Source organism: Tripterygium wilfordii, chromosome 7 (assembly GCF_013401445.1).
Source record: "Tripterygium wilfordii isolate XIE 37 chromosome 7, ASM1340144v1, whole genome shotgun sequence".
Classification (NCBI taxonomy): domain Eukaryota; kingdom Viridiplantae; phylum Streptophyta; class Magnoliopsida; order Celastrales; family Celastraceae; genus Tripterygium; species Tripterygium wilfordii.
Window position 1 is genome coordinate 2995973 of NC_052238.1, and position 14451 is coordinate 3010423.

A 14451-nucleotide genomic window follows, 5' to 3' on the forward strand; every position below is an offset into this window, starting at 1 on the left:
ACCCTGAGCAGTTCACCGTCTAGCATCCAGGGCACACAAGAAACAATCAACGACACCACTACACAAGGGACGGGTACGGTGCTCTCCCTCCCTCTCCCTCTCCCTCTCCCTCTCCCTCTCCCTCTCGTACATGCAGTCACAGGCGCGGGCATTCAGCGTTGCCAGTTACGTCTTCTCAACGCCTTCTCTTGCTTATTATTTTTTTGGGGGGGTTTTAGTTAATTTTTTAATGCGGGGTTGTTATTATAATTAATTCAATTAGTCGAGCAAGTTACAGTTAAGATGCTTATCACATTGTGTAGTAATCGCGATCAATCACTTAGCCGGGGTTGATTTTCTTATGCAGATTGTGTTCAGAAGTCGGAGGTTTTTGGGCGATAAGGGTCTGGTTTATTTTGAGTTCTGTGAAATTCAAATATGGTGAGTTGGGTTTTATGTTTTTTGCTTTAATTTATTGACGCCTTCTTCTGTTTGGCTCCTAGGAATGTAAAAAAGTCCCACGTCTAAAGATGTGGGCACTCATGCCTTGCTTATAAGACTAAGGCTAAGCCCACCTCTTACCACCAACAAGGTATTTTCCTAGGCTTGAGTGGGTTGGGCCTAGCCCACCTCCTTGGGCCTAAGGAGAAACAAAGCCGTGCGGGCCCGATGTATCCATGGGAACCGGACAACCTAAAGCGGACAATATATTGTTGGGGTGTATAGGGGTGTGGATTTACAACAAGGAAAGCAAGAGAAGAAAAAAGGAAGAGTATTAGCTTAGGATATTCATATGTGCAATTCTTGATGCTTTTTCTCTTTGGTTATTGGAGAAGAAGAGAAAGAATAGGTAATAGAGTAGGAGAGCGAGACATTTTTTTTAATATTTGTAGAGAATTAATTGCAATGGGTTAATGTTGCTGAAGCTTTTTGTTTGAATATGTGGGGATTCTTTATGGCTGACAGCAGGGTGATATTAGAAAGTGGTTTATGAAATCTCATGACAAAGGCGATGGAAGTGCACCGAAGCCTGTACAGCCTGCAGAGAACAATTTGAAGAATCCTCCTCTGGCTGAGTCACAGTCTGAACCAGTGAGTAATCTATCCAATTAAACACACATTTATGCAGACTTTGTGGTTTATATGTCTTCTTTTTTTCTCTGTATTACTTTGGAAACTTTAACATCTCCATTTAGGGTTTTATAATATGAAGATCAAATAAACTCATTCATGGGGGTCAGAGATTTGCATTCTTTTGTTTGGTTATTTTGTTATTGTAAATAAAACCTTTAGCTGGCTGGTTGTTAAGAAAATTAGGGATGAAATGGAAACTGTTGTCAAATTACTAAAACACTAGCTGAGCGGTGCTGGTACACTCAGCCCCCTTGTAATGAGAGTTGGGGGAAGTGTGGAATTTGTAAATTTTGAAAAATACTAGGTGATTGTGAATTTGAAAATGTCATGCGAGATTTGAGAACATTTTAGATTGAATTGGCTATTCTATTCATTATATTTATCATCATCAGAGCGTTATATCCGAACAGCTTGTGGTCAGGCACATAAATGAGTATTAAGAACATAAACTTGACAACATGTAGCTTTCTTTGCATTTTAAAACAGAACTACTTTTTTTCCTTCTTCTTCTTCTTCTCTTTTATGACAGTTCTAAAGAAAGATGCTACTTGATTTTATTATTATTTGCACTAACTTTAGGTGAATGGTGGCCAAGAAAGATCAAGCAGAAGGAAAACCAGCAAGTATTTTGCGACAGACAAAACAAAGACCAAAGAAACAATAGAAATAGAGGAACCTTCAGTTAAGAGGAAAATAAAAAAGGATAGTGGTGAATCACCAAAAACCCCTCCCTCAAAAAAGCTGCACAAAGTTGAGGATGACGACGATGACTTTGTGCCAGGCACTAAGAAAAACTCTGTTGATGTTACTATTAGTAAGAAATTGAAGAGTGGTTCAAGTAGGGGAGTTACACAGAAACTTGTTGATAATGACGGAAGTGATGAAGATGATGTTAAGGACAGTGAATCTTCTCTTAAAACTGGTGGAAGGGGGCGTGGTGGTAGGGGTGCAACAGGGACAGCAGCTGGTGGAAGAGGGCGGGGTGGTGGAAGGGGTGGCTTTATGAATTTTGGAGATAGGCAAAGTCCTCCTCACAAAGGAGAAAAGGTAAAAGACTTCTTCGAAAGTCTTGATCTAATTAAGTACAATATTGTATGGTTCATAGTTGTAAATCCAACCATTTTTATCTGTCTCAGGAAGTTCCTGAAGGTGCTTCTGATTGTCTAGCTGGCTTAACTTTTGTGATCAGTGGAACTCTTGACTGGTATTTTTCTTTGTATTTCACGATTGTTTACCTTTCTATTCCATTTGCTATTATGTATGAAACATTTTTTATAAAGGGTTTTTTTAGTGCATCCAAATGTTAGCTGTAACTTTATATATAATCTATTGTTGTACCTTTCATAGTACTTTGGGATCATTGAGTGTAATTGCAATAATGGCTTAGCTGCTGTCTACCCGTTAGTGGTATCTTTAGCATTGACAATCTACTACACTGCATCTCTTAACAGTTTGGAAAGAGAGGAAGCCGAAGATTTGATTAAACGGCATGGGGGCCGCGTGACGGGATCTGTCAGCAAGAAAACGGTCACTTGATACTTCTCAGTTATCACTTTTTTTTTGCTTGGAATCCCTCGTTAGTTTTGGCATGATGATTAACACCTTCTGTTTGCAGAATTACCTTCTATGTGATGAGGATATAGGAGGAAGAAAGTCTGAAAAGGCCAAAGAACTTGGGTATGCTATCCAAGATCATAGCACCTGGAAGTGTTTCCACTAATGTTCCTTGCTCCTTGTTCACTCTTTTTGACATCTTAATCCATTTTCTGGTGTAGTACTGCCTTTCTCACAGAGGATGGATTGTTTGATATGATACGTGCATCGAAGAGTGGAAAGTCAACTGTACAAGAAGAGTCAAAGAAATCTGTGGAGAAATCAGTTACATCTTTGCCAAAGAAAAGCCCTCAAAAAGTGGAAGTTAAAAGTATGCTCCTAATAACCCTATACTTTTATCATTTTTCTAGGCTTAACAATTTCCCTTTTCAGCTTTGTTCTGGTTGAACTTTCTATGTTAATACCTCTTTTGGGTTTTTCTAAGCTCAAAGCTGCAACATGTTTATACCTATATTGCTCATTACTTCCCTTTGACAAAGATATATTTTTCCTGGTAATTGCTTACAATTTATAGCTATATATAGTCCTTGACTGGTTTGAAAAAAGTTATGAATGCAGTAAAATTTGTGTTGTTCAAATATGGAGGTTAATATGACGTGCTCCTTAGACCTTACTCTGCATGACTTTATTCAGCTTTTGTTTGTCGATTATTTGGCTGGGTTTTTGCAAAGTTCCTTCCGTTTGGAAATTCTTGCCCCTAACACCCTGTTGACTATACCAGTGAAACTTTAACTTTTGATCTTATTGCTGCATTGTGGATTGTGTCTATAATGGCCATAACCAGTTCCTTTTTATTCTTATCAGTTGTTTTGGCTTCGCATTTTTTTATTGCGACCTTAAGTATTTCAGTCTCTTCTAGCTCCTCTCATTGTTGCAATATTTTTTTCTAAGTTTTTGTGTGAATCCCTGCAAATTTTAGCAAATTGTTTGCTGCACAGGCAACTCATTGGCAACAAATGTGGCTCGAGAAGGTTTGAACTCAGACACCTCCCTGGCAAAGCAGAAAGAATTGAAGACGCAATGTTCTTCCTTGCCATGGACAGAAAAGTACAGGCCAAAGGTTCCAAATGAGATGATTGGGAATCAATCTATGGTATGTGTGTATCCATCACATTTCCTCTCATAATTGTTCAAAGTTTATTTTCCTATTTCAGCATGCAGGAGCATTGGAAGTAAACCATTTCATTGTGGCTTTGTGCAGGTTAACCAACTTCATAATTGGTTGTCAAATTGGAATGAGCAGTTTCTGAATACTGGAAATAAAGGAAAGGGAAAAAAGCAGAATGATTCTGGTTCCAAAAAGGCAGTTCTGCTAAGCGGAACACCTGGTATAGGGAAAACCACATCAGCAAGGTTGGTTAGTCGGATGCTCAGTTTCCAGGCTATTGAGGTAGCATTTTTTTTACTAGAAGTTATTGAACTTGGAGTAGCAGTTTGTTGTCCAAGAACAATTTTATATATATCTTTGCGATGGTTACCCTTGAACATTCTCGTATGTTCTTCAGGTAAATGCTAGTGACAGTCGTGGGAAGGCTGACGCTAAGATCTCTAAAGGAATTGGTGGAAGCAATGCAAATTCTATAAAGGAGCTTGTAAGCAATGAAGCCCTGAATACAAATATGGATAGGTTGGTTTCACTCTTGTTATTTTTCGCACATGAGAACAAATTAGACACATTTTATGGTTAAACTAATGACTGACTGAACAGCAGGTCAAAGCATCCAAAGACAGTACTCATCATGGACGAGGTAGATGGAATGTCTGCTGGAGATAGAGGTGGAGTTGCTGATCTTATTGCCAGTATAAAAATATCCAAAATTCCTATTATCTGCATCTGTAATGACCGCTACAGTCAGAAATTGAAAAGTCTTGTCAATTGCTGCTTGGCTCTCAGCTTCCGTAAACCGACAAAACAGCAGGTTTTTTTCATTATTGTTTTTATCAATTGAATTATGATGTTGTATCCTAGGCATAGATGAAGGAGAAATGGGTAGTTTGCGCCGCAACTTCTGGAGGAAGTCTAAAAGATATAAATAGCAATACATCATATCCTAACAAAGAAACACGTTTTTTGTATCAGCGCACATTTTGGGTTACTAACACTAAGTTTGTCTATGGTAGATGGCAAAGAGATTAATGCAAGTTGCAAAAGGAGAAGGTCTTCAAGTTAATGAGGTACATCTTTGTATTGAGAGTTTACTTGATTTAGTAATTTGGATGGCAGACTTGTAATCCCATGTCTACATCATGGTAACGCGTTCAAAGCATATGCTCTGCATTCGCTTACAGGTTCCAACTCATTCATTAGAAAGAATGGTTGTCTTGTCTTTGTATTCAACAATAAATAAATAAAGAATGAAAGAATGTTTATCTCAGGTTAGTGTTTCGAAGCACTGTCAGTGAATTATGCAAAACACAATATATTTATTTTAAAGGCAATGATTTGAAACTTTAATATGTGAACCTTAGTTCTCAATTTCTAATTATCTTTTTATAAGGGAATAACTAATCATCAAGTATTTATTATTGGTTATGAAAAATTCTCAGTCCTATCAAACATCATCTTTAGTAACTGAATTAAAAGAATAAACTTATTGCATTCTAGCCCACCTTAGATGATCAGGAACAATTCTTTACGTGATTAAGGTGTCAATATCTTCTCTTTAATTTCAAAACTATCTGATCGTTTTGATTGCTAAAATTTTTGTGTAGGTATATTTTTTATTTATTTTTCTATTTTGGATTTACTCAAATGAACATTGTAATCAATGAGGCTTTGAGGATGACTTCATGTCATTTTTATTGTGTCGAGCTGTGCATGACACTTATATCTTCCTCTTCCTGTAGCATATTTGAGGTTGTTGGCTTCTTCGTAATACATTAAAATTCTCTAGTAACATAATGTCTCTGTAAAATGATACTCATTTTCCACCATAGGTTTGTCACTAATGTATCTTATGATTATACCTTGCCAACTATCGCAGATAATTGATAGCTTGAGAAATCATCTTCTTCTTGTTCTCCTTCCTCGTCTTGTTTATCCTTTTTTCCCAGATTGCTCTTGAGGAACTTGCAGAGAGAGTCAATGGAGATATGCGCATAGCACTAAACCAGTTGCAATACATGAGCCTCTCTATGTCAGTCATTAAGTATGATGACATTAGACAGCGACTACTAAGCAGTAGGAAGGATGAGGATATCTCACCATTCGTGGCTGTTGATAAGTACGTCTAATATTGATATCATTTCATTGTTTGTGGCTTTTGATAATCAACTTCAATGATTTTCTTTTTTGGCAATTCTTCTGCTTGCTATGTATATTTGTATGTTATAATGATGGTGCTGCTATTATGTCAATCTTCATGGTGTAGTTTCTTCTTCCTCAGTTTTATGATGTCGGGAAATGTTGAAATATCAACCAAAATCAAAGATCTTTAGTTCCTTGTTTCTCTACTAAATGTGTTTGCTCATGTAAAATGGAGTATGGTTTAAAAATCTGATTATGTAAATAGGCAGCAGGGGGATGTATGATGACTCTGATATGGATGTAGTCTCTCTCTGTTGCTCATCAAGAAAGATAGCCACCCTGTTTTTGATCTTTTGCAATTATTTTATTTTCTTGTGAACACTAAGGTGTAGCATCTATAATCTATATCTGGTGTTTTATTTGAGATTTATGGTTAGTAGGACACTATGTATTTCAAAGAGTTAATCATTTCGTCTTGAAAATGTAATATTATTCAAGTATAATCTATCCGAACTCACCTGGCTGCAGGCTGCTGGGCTTTAATGGGGGGAAGCTTAAGATGGATGAACGGATTGACCTTAGCATGAGTGACCCTGATCTCATTCCGCTTCTAATACAGGTTTTGTTCTTGGCACTTGACAGTTACTGGTTCCCTGAAGAATGAAGCCTGAAGCCTTTAGCTTAAAATCAGAACTTTGTTTGCTTTTTTAGTTTTGATTTTGATCTGAGATTAACACACTCTCTTTGTTTAATTTTGATTTTGGTACTATATGATATGTATGTTTTTCCATAAGAAACAGTTCTATCTAAAAATCAGCATGTTTAAATAATAATGGATTGGTTAAATTCATCAATTTGAATATTGCATGCCGGTGCCTACAATCTCCTTGACTTACATTTCAAAATTGAACGAAAAATTCCAACCTGAGTGGAAACTCACTATAAGATGCTGTTATTAATTTAAATCATTGTTTATGGATGGAGTCTCAAAAGAAAGGACTCATTTTTCATTGTATATTCTTTTAATTGTGTGTAAGATTTCATCACTTATGCTAATGTTTTCCGTTGTATCTGAACTCTTACTCGACAAATAGGCAATGTTTTTGGTTTTTTTTACATATCCATTTTCTATGCCCTTTGTAGATCTTCAATTTTTTGAGTTATTTATTTGTTTGCACTTATATCTTTGCATGCTTTTGTGGTTTTAAGTTATTGCAATTGTATCGCAGGAAAATTATATCAATTATCGGCCTAGTGCAGTTGGTAAAGATGACAGTGGGGTGAAACGTATGAACTTGATTGCCCGTGCTGCTGAATCTATTGCTGATGGGGATATAGTAAATGTGCAAATTCGAAGATATAGACAGTGGCAGCTCTCTCAAACTGGATCCTTGGCTTCTTGTATTTTTCCGTATGTCTATGAATACTTATTGAAGTGTGAAATATAATATTGAAAAAAGGAGGTGCTTCTGTTTTGTTTATTTATTCATTGTGTTCTTACTAATATTCTCTTATTTGTGCTGTTTTTCTGAATCAGTGCGGCATTACTGCATGGACAAAGAGAGATACTTGAACAGGTAATGGATGTCTGTCTTGGATTTATCTTCACTATAAGACCTCTGTCTTCTTAGCCTAGAAGAATTTGTTTACTTAAACTTTATTATTTCAGTGTTTTTATTTTTTGTCTGTCTCTCTTTTTATTGGTGAATTATCTGGTTCTGTGATAGACTTAGATGTTTATGCGTTATCAATTGTATTACCAATTGGTTTCCCTACTTCTTAGTTGTATACTTTTATTACTTATTACCCTGAGTTTTGGAACTGTTGAGTAGGTGCTTTTTCTGCTTCTCAGTTTTGGGTGCGGTTGTTTGCTATAAATTGAGATGTTGACTTAAATTTTGGCCTCATGTGCACAGGGAGAACGTAATTTCAATAGATTTGGTGGTTGGTTGGGCAAAAATTCGACAATGGGCAAAAATTTAAGGCTTTTGGAGGATTTCCATATTCACTTCCTTGCTTCTCGTGAGTCTAATGTGGAAAGGTAATTCTGTATTTTGCATCTGAACTGGTTTCTTCAACAATAGATTACATTTATTTCCTGTATTAAAATTTTAAACCTCTTGTATTTTTAAGTATGTTATACGTGCTATTTTATCTGCATTCTTTTGCCCCTATTAGCTGATTGGCTATTTTCTTTTTAATGATTTGATAGGGTGACTCTTCGTCTAGAATATCTTAGTCTTCTTCTTAAACGAATGACTGATCCTCTTCGGGTGTTGTCTAAGGTTTGTACTATTTGATTTCAACTCTTAGTTTTTTTTGAGAAAAATGTGGAAAGGTTAGCACATCCCAAGGTTAATAGGGCTTTGTGCTCTACTGGAAAACAGCGAGTACTATCTCTTGATCTATTTATTGTCCATTTGGAGCAGAACTATTATTTTTTTAATTATCTTAATGTTGGGTTTTCCTATCCGTAATGTGAATGAAATGATGACCAGGATGAAGCTGTTAAGGAAGTTCTTGAGTTAATGAATGAATACTCGATAAGTCAGGAGGACTTCGATGCTATTGTTGAGTTATCAAAATTTCATGTATGCCTTCCTACGTTGTACACAACATTCATATATTTTCTTTTGTCGATTTGAGGTCTTTTTGGTATGATCGCCTTATGCATCAGGGACATAAAAATCCACTGGACGGAATACTACCAGCTGTCAAATCAGCTCTGACAAAATCGTATAATGACGGACGTAGATCCCGGTTGGTAAAAGCTGCAGATTTAATCACACTTCCTGGAATGAGAAAGGCCCCTAAGAAGCGGATTGCAGCGATCCTAGAACCATCTGTTGATGAATTTGGACAGGAGAAAGTTGAAGCGTTGGGCGAAAGTGAAGAAGAAAGTTCTTCAGACAGAGAGGACTCAGGTACTTTTCCTGATCTTTCTGCTTCCGATTATGGCATTATGCTAAGAATAGTTTACCGAGATATGCACTTATGGCAATTCTCTACAACAATCTTTTCCCTCCCTCTTATGCTTTAGGGTTATGCATATACAATGAAACATGCACCTAACTTGGAAGTGGTGATCCTTGTGTGTGCCTTGCACAAAGTTTTGGTTTGGTTGACTTTTCCCTTTTGCAGGCATGCCTTCATGGACAAAGTTACCTTATACAACGAAATCTCCCATACCGAAAACAGATATCCAACTGAGTGTTTTTGAGTGCTCTGATGACGTTATCTTAATTATGTGATTAAATGAGTCAGGATCTGTTCTTATTTCTAGTCAAATAGTTCATTTATGCAACGCTGCGACTTTTTCGGTGCCCACAAATAGAATTTTGTTTTCCATTTAAAAAAACATTTTCTTCTACGATATTGAATGTTGTGAAACTCTAGTCTTAAAAGTTAAAACTATCTTCTCTTCATCTCTCTTCAAAGGAAGAATGACGTAAATATAATTGTTCATTATCCATATTTTCTCTCATCTGCAGACATTGCCAATGGCGAAAAGCTGCAGTCAGAATTTCGAAGTTTGCGTTCAAAAGGTTTGTGATATTTCCTCAACTCATTGAATTTATGTGGAGTACGGGTTCTCTTTTCATTTTCCCTTTTCATTTTCCCACTTAGTAATTGGTATTTCCTTCCGGTTGATGAAGTATAATTGGTGCTATATGTCATACAGGAATTCAAGTAGAAGTGGAATTGAAGGGCACTGATTCAAAGCCCAAAAAGACATCAGCTGGCAGAGGTAAAGGCGGGGCTGGCTCTACACAGAAGACACCCTCATGTAGAGGAAAAGGAGGATCTGAATCATCAGAAAAGAAAGGCAGGCGGAGTTCGGGGGCTGGAGCCAAACGAAAGAGGAGATGAAATGGAAGAACCAAAGAGGAAAGGGCGATACATGTATAGCCTTGAGTTTGTTTATGCTCGTGCTAGAAGGTTTGCCTGTGCAATATAATAGACCGATTTTACATCGGAGCTGGTCATGAGGGTAGGGTCATGTGGACCAGCTCGAAGGCACATTTCCTTTCTTTACTTGGTTGTGCCTTCGAGCTCTACTGGAAATGGTCAACTTTCTTTCGTTTCTTCCGAATAAAGCCACAGTTGGGCTTAAAAGGTCAGGCTCTATTGGGCCTATGTGATAGCCTCATGGTGAGACTGAGGGATGACTGGTTATTGGATCGAATGAATTGGGATTCCCTCCTCTTTATTTTCAGAAAAGAGAGCCTCCAATCCCTCCTTTTAGCATTCAATTTTTTTTTTAATTTTTTAAAAAATAAAAATAATAAGTATGTAAAATTATTGATTTAATGATATTTAAAAAAATTAAAATTAAAATTATAGGAAAAAAACCGTAGTGGATCTGTGAGAAGTTAGATGTGGAGGCAGTCCACTTGGAAAGGAATGGAATGGGAGGGATTCCAATCCGGAGCGAACGCCAACTTATGTAGGATAAACAAAGCTTCATCAAAAGTTTAAACTAAATGGCTTATAGAGGATTTTGATTGGTGCGAATCGGACAGATAATTAGAGTCGCAGAAAGTGTAGATCTTAGAATGGGAGATTCCGCAACAGAGACCAAATCCTTCTTTAGGAGACACTGGGAAGACTATTAAGGAGTTCTGGAGAGGAGAGGTTTCCGTTCCTTGAAGACTATACACGGTTCACCGATCGGCCCCTCCCTCGCTGGTCGTGTTCCGATTAAGTTCACGGCCCCGTCGTAATAGTAATACTCTTCTTCCCCTCTCTCTTCGCATATTCATTATTTATATAGATGATTATGTGTTTGTTGATTTGCTTCCTTGTTGGAATTTCTGAATAAGCTCTGTTTCTCTCTCCTGCTGCTGCTTTTTCTGTTTCATTATTATTTTTTCATGTATTATGTTGAGCTATTTCGTTATCGAAGTATTTCGTTTAGCGAGGTGACTGCCTTTGTACTTATCTGCTTGTTACCATAGGCATCGCGAAGCATCGTATCATTATTATTTAGGTTATTTTATTTTATTGGCAGATACGAATCTGGATTTACTTATTTTCATTGTAAAATCTGTTGTTTTTTCTTCTGGATGGATTTCTACTTTTAAAGCTTCATTTGTATTTCATCTTCGTTGGTAAGTTGTTGTGTTTGATGCCGAATTATGCAGACGCAAGTTCTTCTTTAGAACAGTGAACTGCTGTCTCATATTTTTTAGGAGATGGCTTTCAATTGTAACATGTTTGTTATATGTTCACAGCTATGTCTAAATTTATGTTGCTCTGTCAACACACTGGTTGTTTATGTAGTTTGACGTTGGATGGAGCCTGTGTCTGGACTCTTGATGTAAAATTCAACTCTCATCTCTGTTTATTATTGTGTGAGGTCATTATGCCGACTCGTGATTTTAATGCCTGTGCGGATGAGAATTTTAGATGACTTGTGATGGGTAGGTTGGATCATCATTTTCTCTGGAAGAGGCATTGCAGTTGGGAAGTTGGTTATGGTTATTCACAATGTTAATTGTAGTTGGTGGTGAGATGAGCTCAAACAACTTGTAGAGGACCATATGAAGTGGAGGCTTTTGAGTTTTGAGGAGTGGCGTTTGAAGATAACTCTCTTTATCAAATTCTGATTTTGAGCATGAGGGTTCTGTTCGCTCAATTTCCTGTGGGAGGTGATATGGGAGCTATGTTTGGCCATCAAGGTAGCATTCTATCCTTGGGAGTTGTGCCGAAAAGATCATTACATCAAAAGATTTTAGAACAAACAGGGAGCCTTGGTATAACTGCCTTTAACTGTGAAAATTATGGAACACTGGTTTGGGTTAAGTAAATGATATCTAAGGCTAAGCCAGTTTTATTTTATTTCTGTAGAAGGTTATTTGTTTAGTGCAATGCTTTTGAGTGAGATATAGCAAATGCATAAGCATCAAATTGAACTACCAATGAAAGTAATTGCCCTTTAATGTCATTGATTGTCCAATCGAATTTCAAATTTGTTTTGAGATGTATTTTACCTCAAAGCTCACAATTGAATTTACAGAATTCCCGCACCTATTTCCAGCTGAAAACTGCCAGGGAAGCAGATGAGTGTGGCATTTAAGGAAGCATTATTGGAGCTGTTTCAACTGCCGGTATTACTTGGAAATACTCAAGGAGTCTGCATGGTAGTTTACTGGCTCCTCTTTTTGGTTTCTTCTACTCTATTTTTTAGGCAGAGGCACTAGTGCTAGATAATGTGCTTGACTATTCATGATAAAAGTGAATTCAAAGAAAAAATTATCTCAACAATTCACTGATCTATCTTCTTGACATCTTGTTTGCACTTTTAGCCTTTGCTCTTTGCACTCAGTATAATTTCTTGTTCTCTGATTCCATTTACTCTAAAGCCTTATTATTATTTCCGTTTTAACAAAATCCTGTTGAAGTTTTAGGTTAAGTTCATGTCCTGGAAATTACATGTTTTGGGTGCTATTTGTCTGGCCAATCAACTATGATAAGCAATGTATAAATGTCATTTCCAGTAGTCAATAGCCTTCTAGTCTAATGGATCTCCCCCCTCCATCTTAAAGGTGATGGAGGATGGGGTTGAGTTTGATCCACTTGGTTATGTTAGTTCCCTGCTAGTCGGAAACAATTTCACATAGGTGGAAAATATATTTAGAACCTGGGGATATGTAGACACCTTTTCTGATTATTAATGGTATTTTAATTTACTCTTTTTTTGTTGGTTATTGTAAGACGTTTTTTGTTCATTTTGAAATCACTTTTGTATGTTCATGTGCTTGCATTTTTAGCATATGAGATGGAGTTGTTTAGTTGTTTTAAGGGCAATATTGGTCAATGCTTTTGGATCAGGGCTCTAGTTGTTACAATGCTGACATTTTGCTATCATGTGTCCTCGTCTGGATTTTCTTTTTGGACCAGATGACCAGTAAACAACCCTTCTGTGATTGGATTTTCTTTATGATGCAGACTCTAGTGTATGTTGTAGAGATAATTTCAAATGTAAACACGATGATTGCATGAAATTAGAATTGGTAGAAACTTACAGGAAGGGGAAACTGTAGTTTAGGGATGAGAAGTAATGTGATTTTGTTGCCTACCTGATTCTGACAGGTGCTGGGCTTCCTTTCTAGAGTTATTTTTGGTTGGACCTTTGGACAAGAAGTTGCAAATCACCGGATGCAACTTTACGGGTTGGACACCTTGGCTGTGCAGAGCCACAGACTAAGTTCATGAAGTGGTGGCAAAACAAATGTGAGAGGTCTTAATTCGAAATGCTGTTGAATTTATTCTCAATACTTTTGTTTTCTGTCCTGCAATAATAATTAAATGAGCAGTGAAAATCTGAGAGCTCGCCTTTTCTTTACGTTGAAACATATTCAGGATCATTTTCTTTTTCCTGTTCTTGGATTGCAAATTGTTGCGGTTTACATTCAACTTTGGCAGTTTCTTTATGCAGATGATGCTGATTTTTTAGGGCATGTAGCTTTTGGATGACATGCCAGTAGTTTCGTGGATCATGCTGTCACAATGAGATTGTAGTGGACACTTACGGTCTGTGCTCCCAGAGTTTGGCGCTTTCTCGGCTTTGATATAGATCTATGGACCTTGAGTGGTTTTGCCTTGGGAAGTCGACTTGAAAACTAGGTTACATGCCAGAGGCTCATCTGGGTTCGTGTTCCTGTCTAGGCCTGGTCTCTTCTTTGTTTACTGCTCTAGAATTGGTAATATTGCTCTGAGAACTTGGACAATAATGTTGGCTCCAATTGAATTTTGGGTTGGGCTCGAATTTAGTTAGATAGCCTTAAGCCCAAGCCCAGACAACCTGGCCCCTATAAAGTGTAAAGTGTCTTGGGATATTCCGATTTTGCATTTTTGGGTTGGGCTCATAATTTAGTTGAAAAGGCCAAGCCTGGATTGCCTGGCCCCTATAGAGGTCATATACCCAAAGCCCTTGGGCCGCGTTTGGGGTTAGGCTCGGAATTTAGTTGAAAAGGCCAACCAAACCCGGACTGCCTGGTCCGTATATACTATATAAGGTTATAAATATTAAACATTAAGTCCATTGGCTGACATTGGACAATAATTTGGGCCGGGCTCAGAACTTAGTTGAAAAGCCCAAGCCCGGATTGGCTTGGGCCTGTAAAAGGTTTAATTTAAATTTTGGGCTGGGCTAAGAAATTATTGAAAGCCCAAGCCCATCTCTAATTGGGCCTAAAATGGTTATAAATAGTTAAATACTAAGCCCACGGGCAGAGCTTGGACAAAAAATTATTGGGCCGGGCACAGAAATTAGTTGAAAAGCCCAAGCCCTGATAGACTTGGGCCTGTAAAAGGCTCAATTTAAATTTTGGGCTGGGCTAGAATTTAGTTGAAAGCCCAAGCCCAATTCTACTTCGGCCTAAAATGGTCATAAAGCCCATGGGCCGAGCTTGACAATAATTTGGGCCGGGCTCAGAACATAGTTGAAAAGCCCAAGCCCGGATCTACTTAGG

General features: G+C 37.5%; 1 protein-coding gene across 15 annotated transcripts; it reads left to right on the plus strand.

The window, feature by feature from the left end:
* The first annotated feature begins 49 nt into the window (after positions 1-49).
* On the plus strand, positions 50-13825 carry LOC120002172 (replication factor C subunit 1). 15 transcript variants are annotated; one of them, XM_038850784.1, is made up of 27 exons: positions 57-164; positions 347-420; positions 946-1071; positions 1693-2160; positions 2250-2317; positions 2565-2640; positions 2729-2790; positions 2889-3037; positions 3666-3820; positions 3929-4117; positions 4233-4354; positions 4436-4646; positions 4849-4905; positions 5782-5951; positions 6503-6593; positions 7204-7385; positions 7512-7551; positions 7891-8015; positions 8187-8259; positions 8473-8565; positions 8652-8898; positions 9466-9519; positions 9657-10700; positions 11258-11655; positions 11994-12117; positions 13070-13210; positions 13416-13825. In XM_038850784.1, exons 2-23 carry the CDS (start codon positions 418-420, stop codon positions 9842-9844), a joined length of 2949 nt encoding a protein of 982 aa, XP_038706712.1. In that variant the 5' UTR covers positions 57-164; positions 347-417; the 3' UTR covers positions 9845-10700; positions 11258-11655; positions 11994-12117; positions 13070-13210; positions 13416-13825. The 15 variants fall into 15 exon arrangements, with proteins under 15 accessions (XP_038706726.1, XP_038706722.1, XP_038706721.1 ...); XM_038850785.1 differs by having other exon boundaries at positions 11334-11655; XM_038850789.1 differs by having other exon boundaries at positions 11402-11655.
* Positions 13826-14451: the final 626 nt, after the last annotated feature.

Excerpts from the sequence above, each read along its gene's own strand:
- LOC120002172 (XM_038850786.1), top strand. Across the intron at positions 5,952-6,502 it reads CCATTCGTGGCTGTTGATAA|GCTGCTGGGCTTTAATGGGG; the intron begins GTACGTCTAATA and ends ACCTGGCTGCAG. Across the intron at positions 8,566-8,651 it reads TTGAGTTATCAAAATTTCAT|GGACATAAAAATCCACTGGA; the intron begins GTATGCCTTCCT and ends CTTATGCATCAG.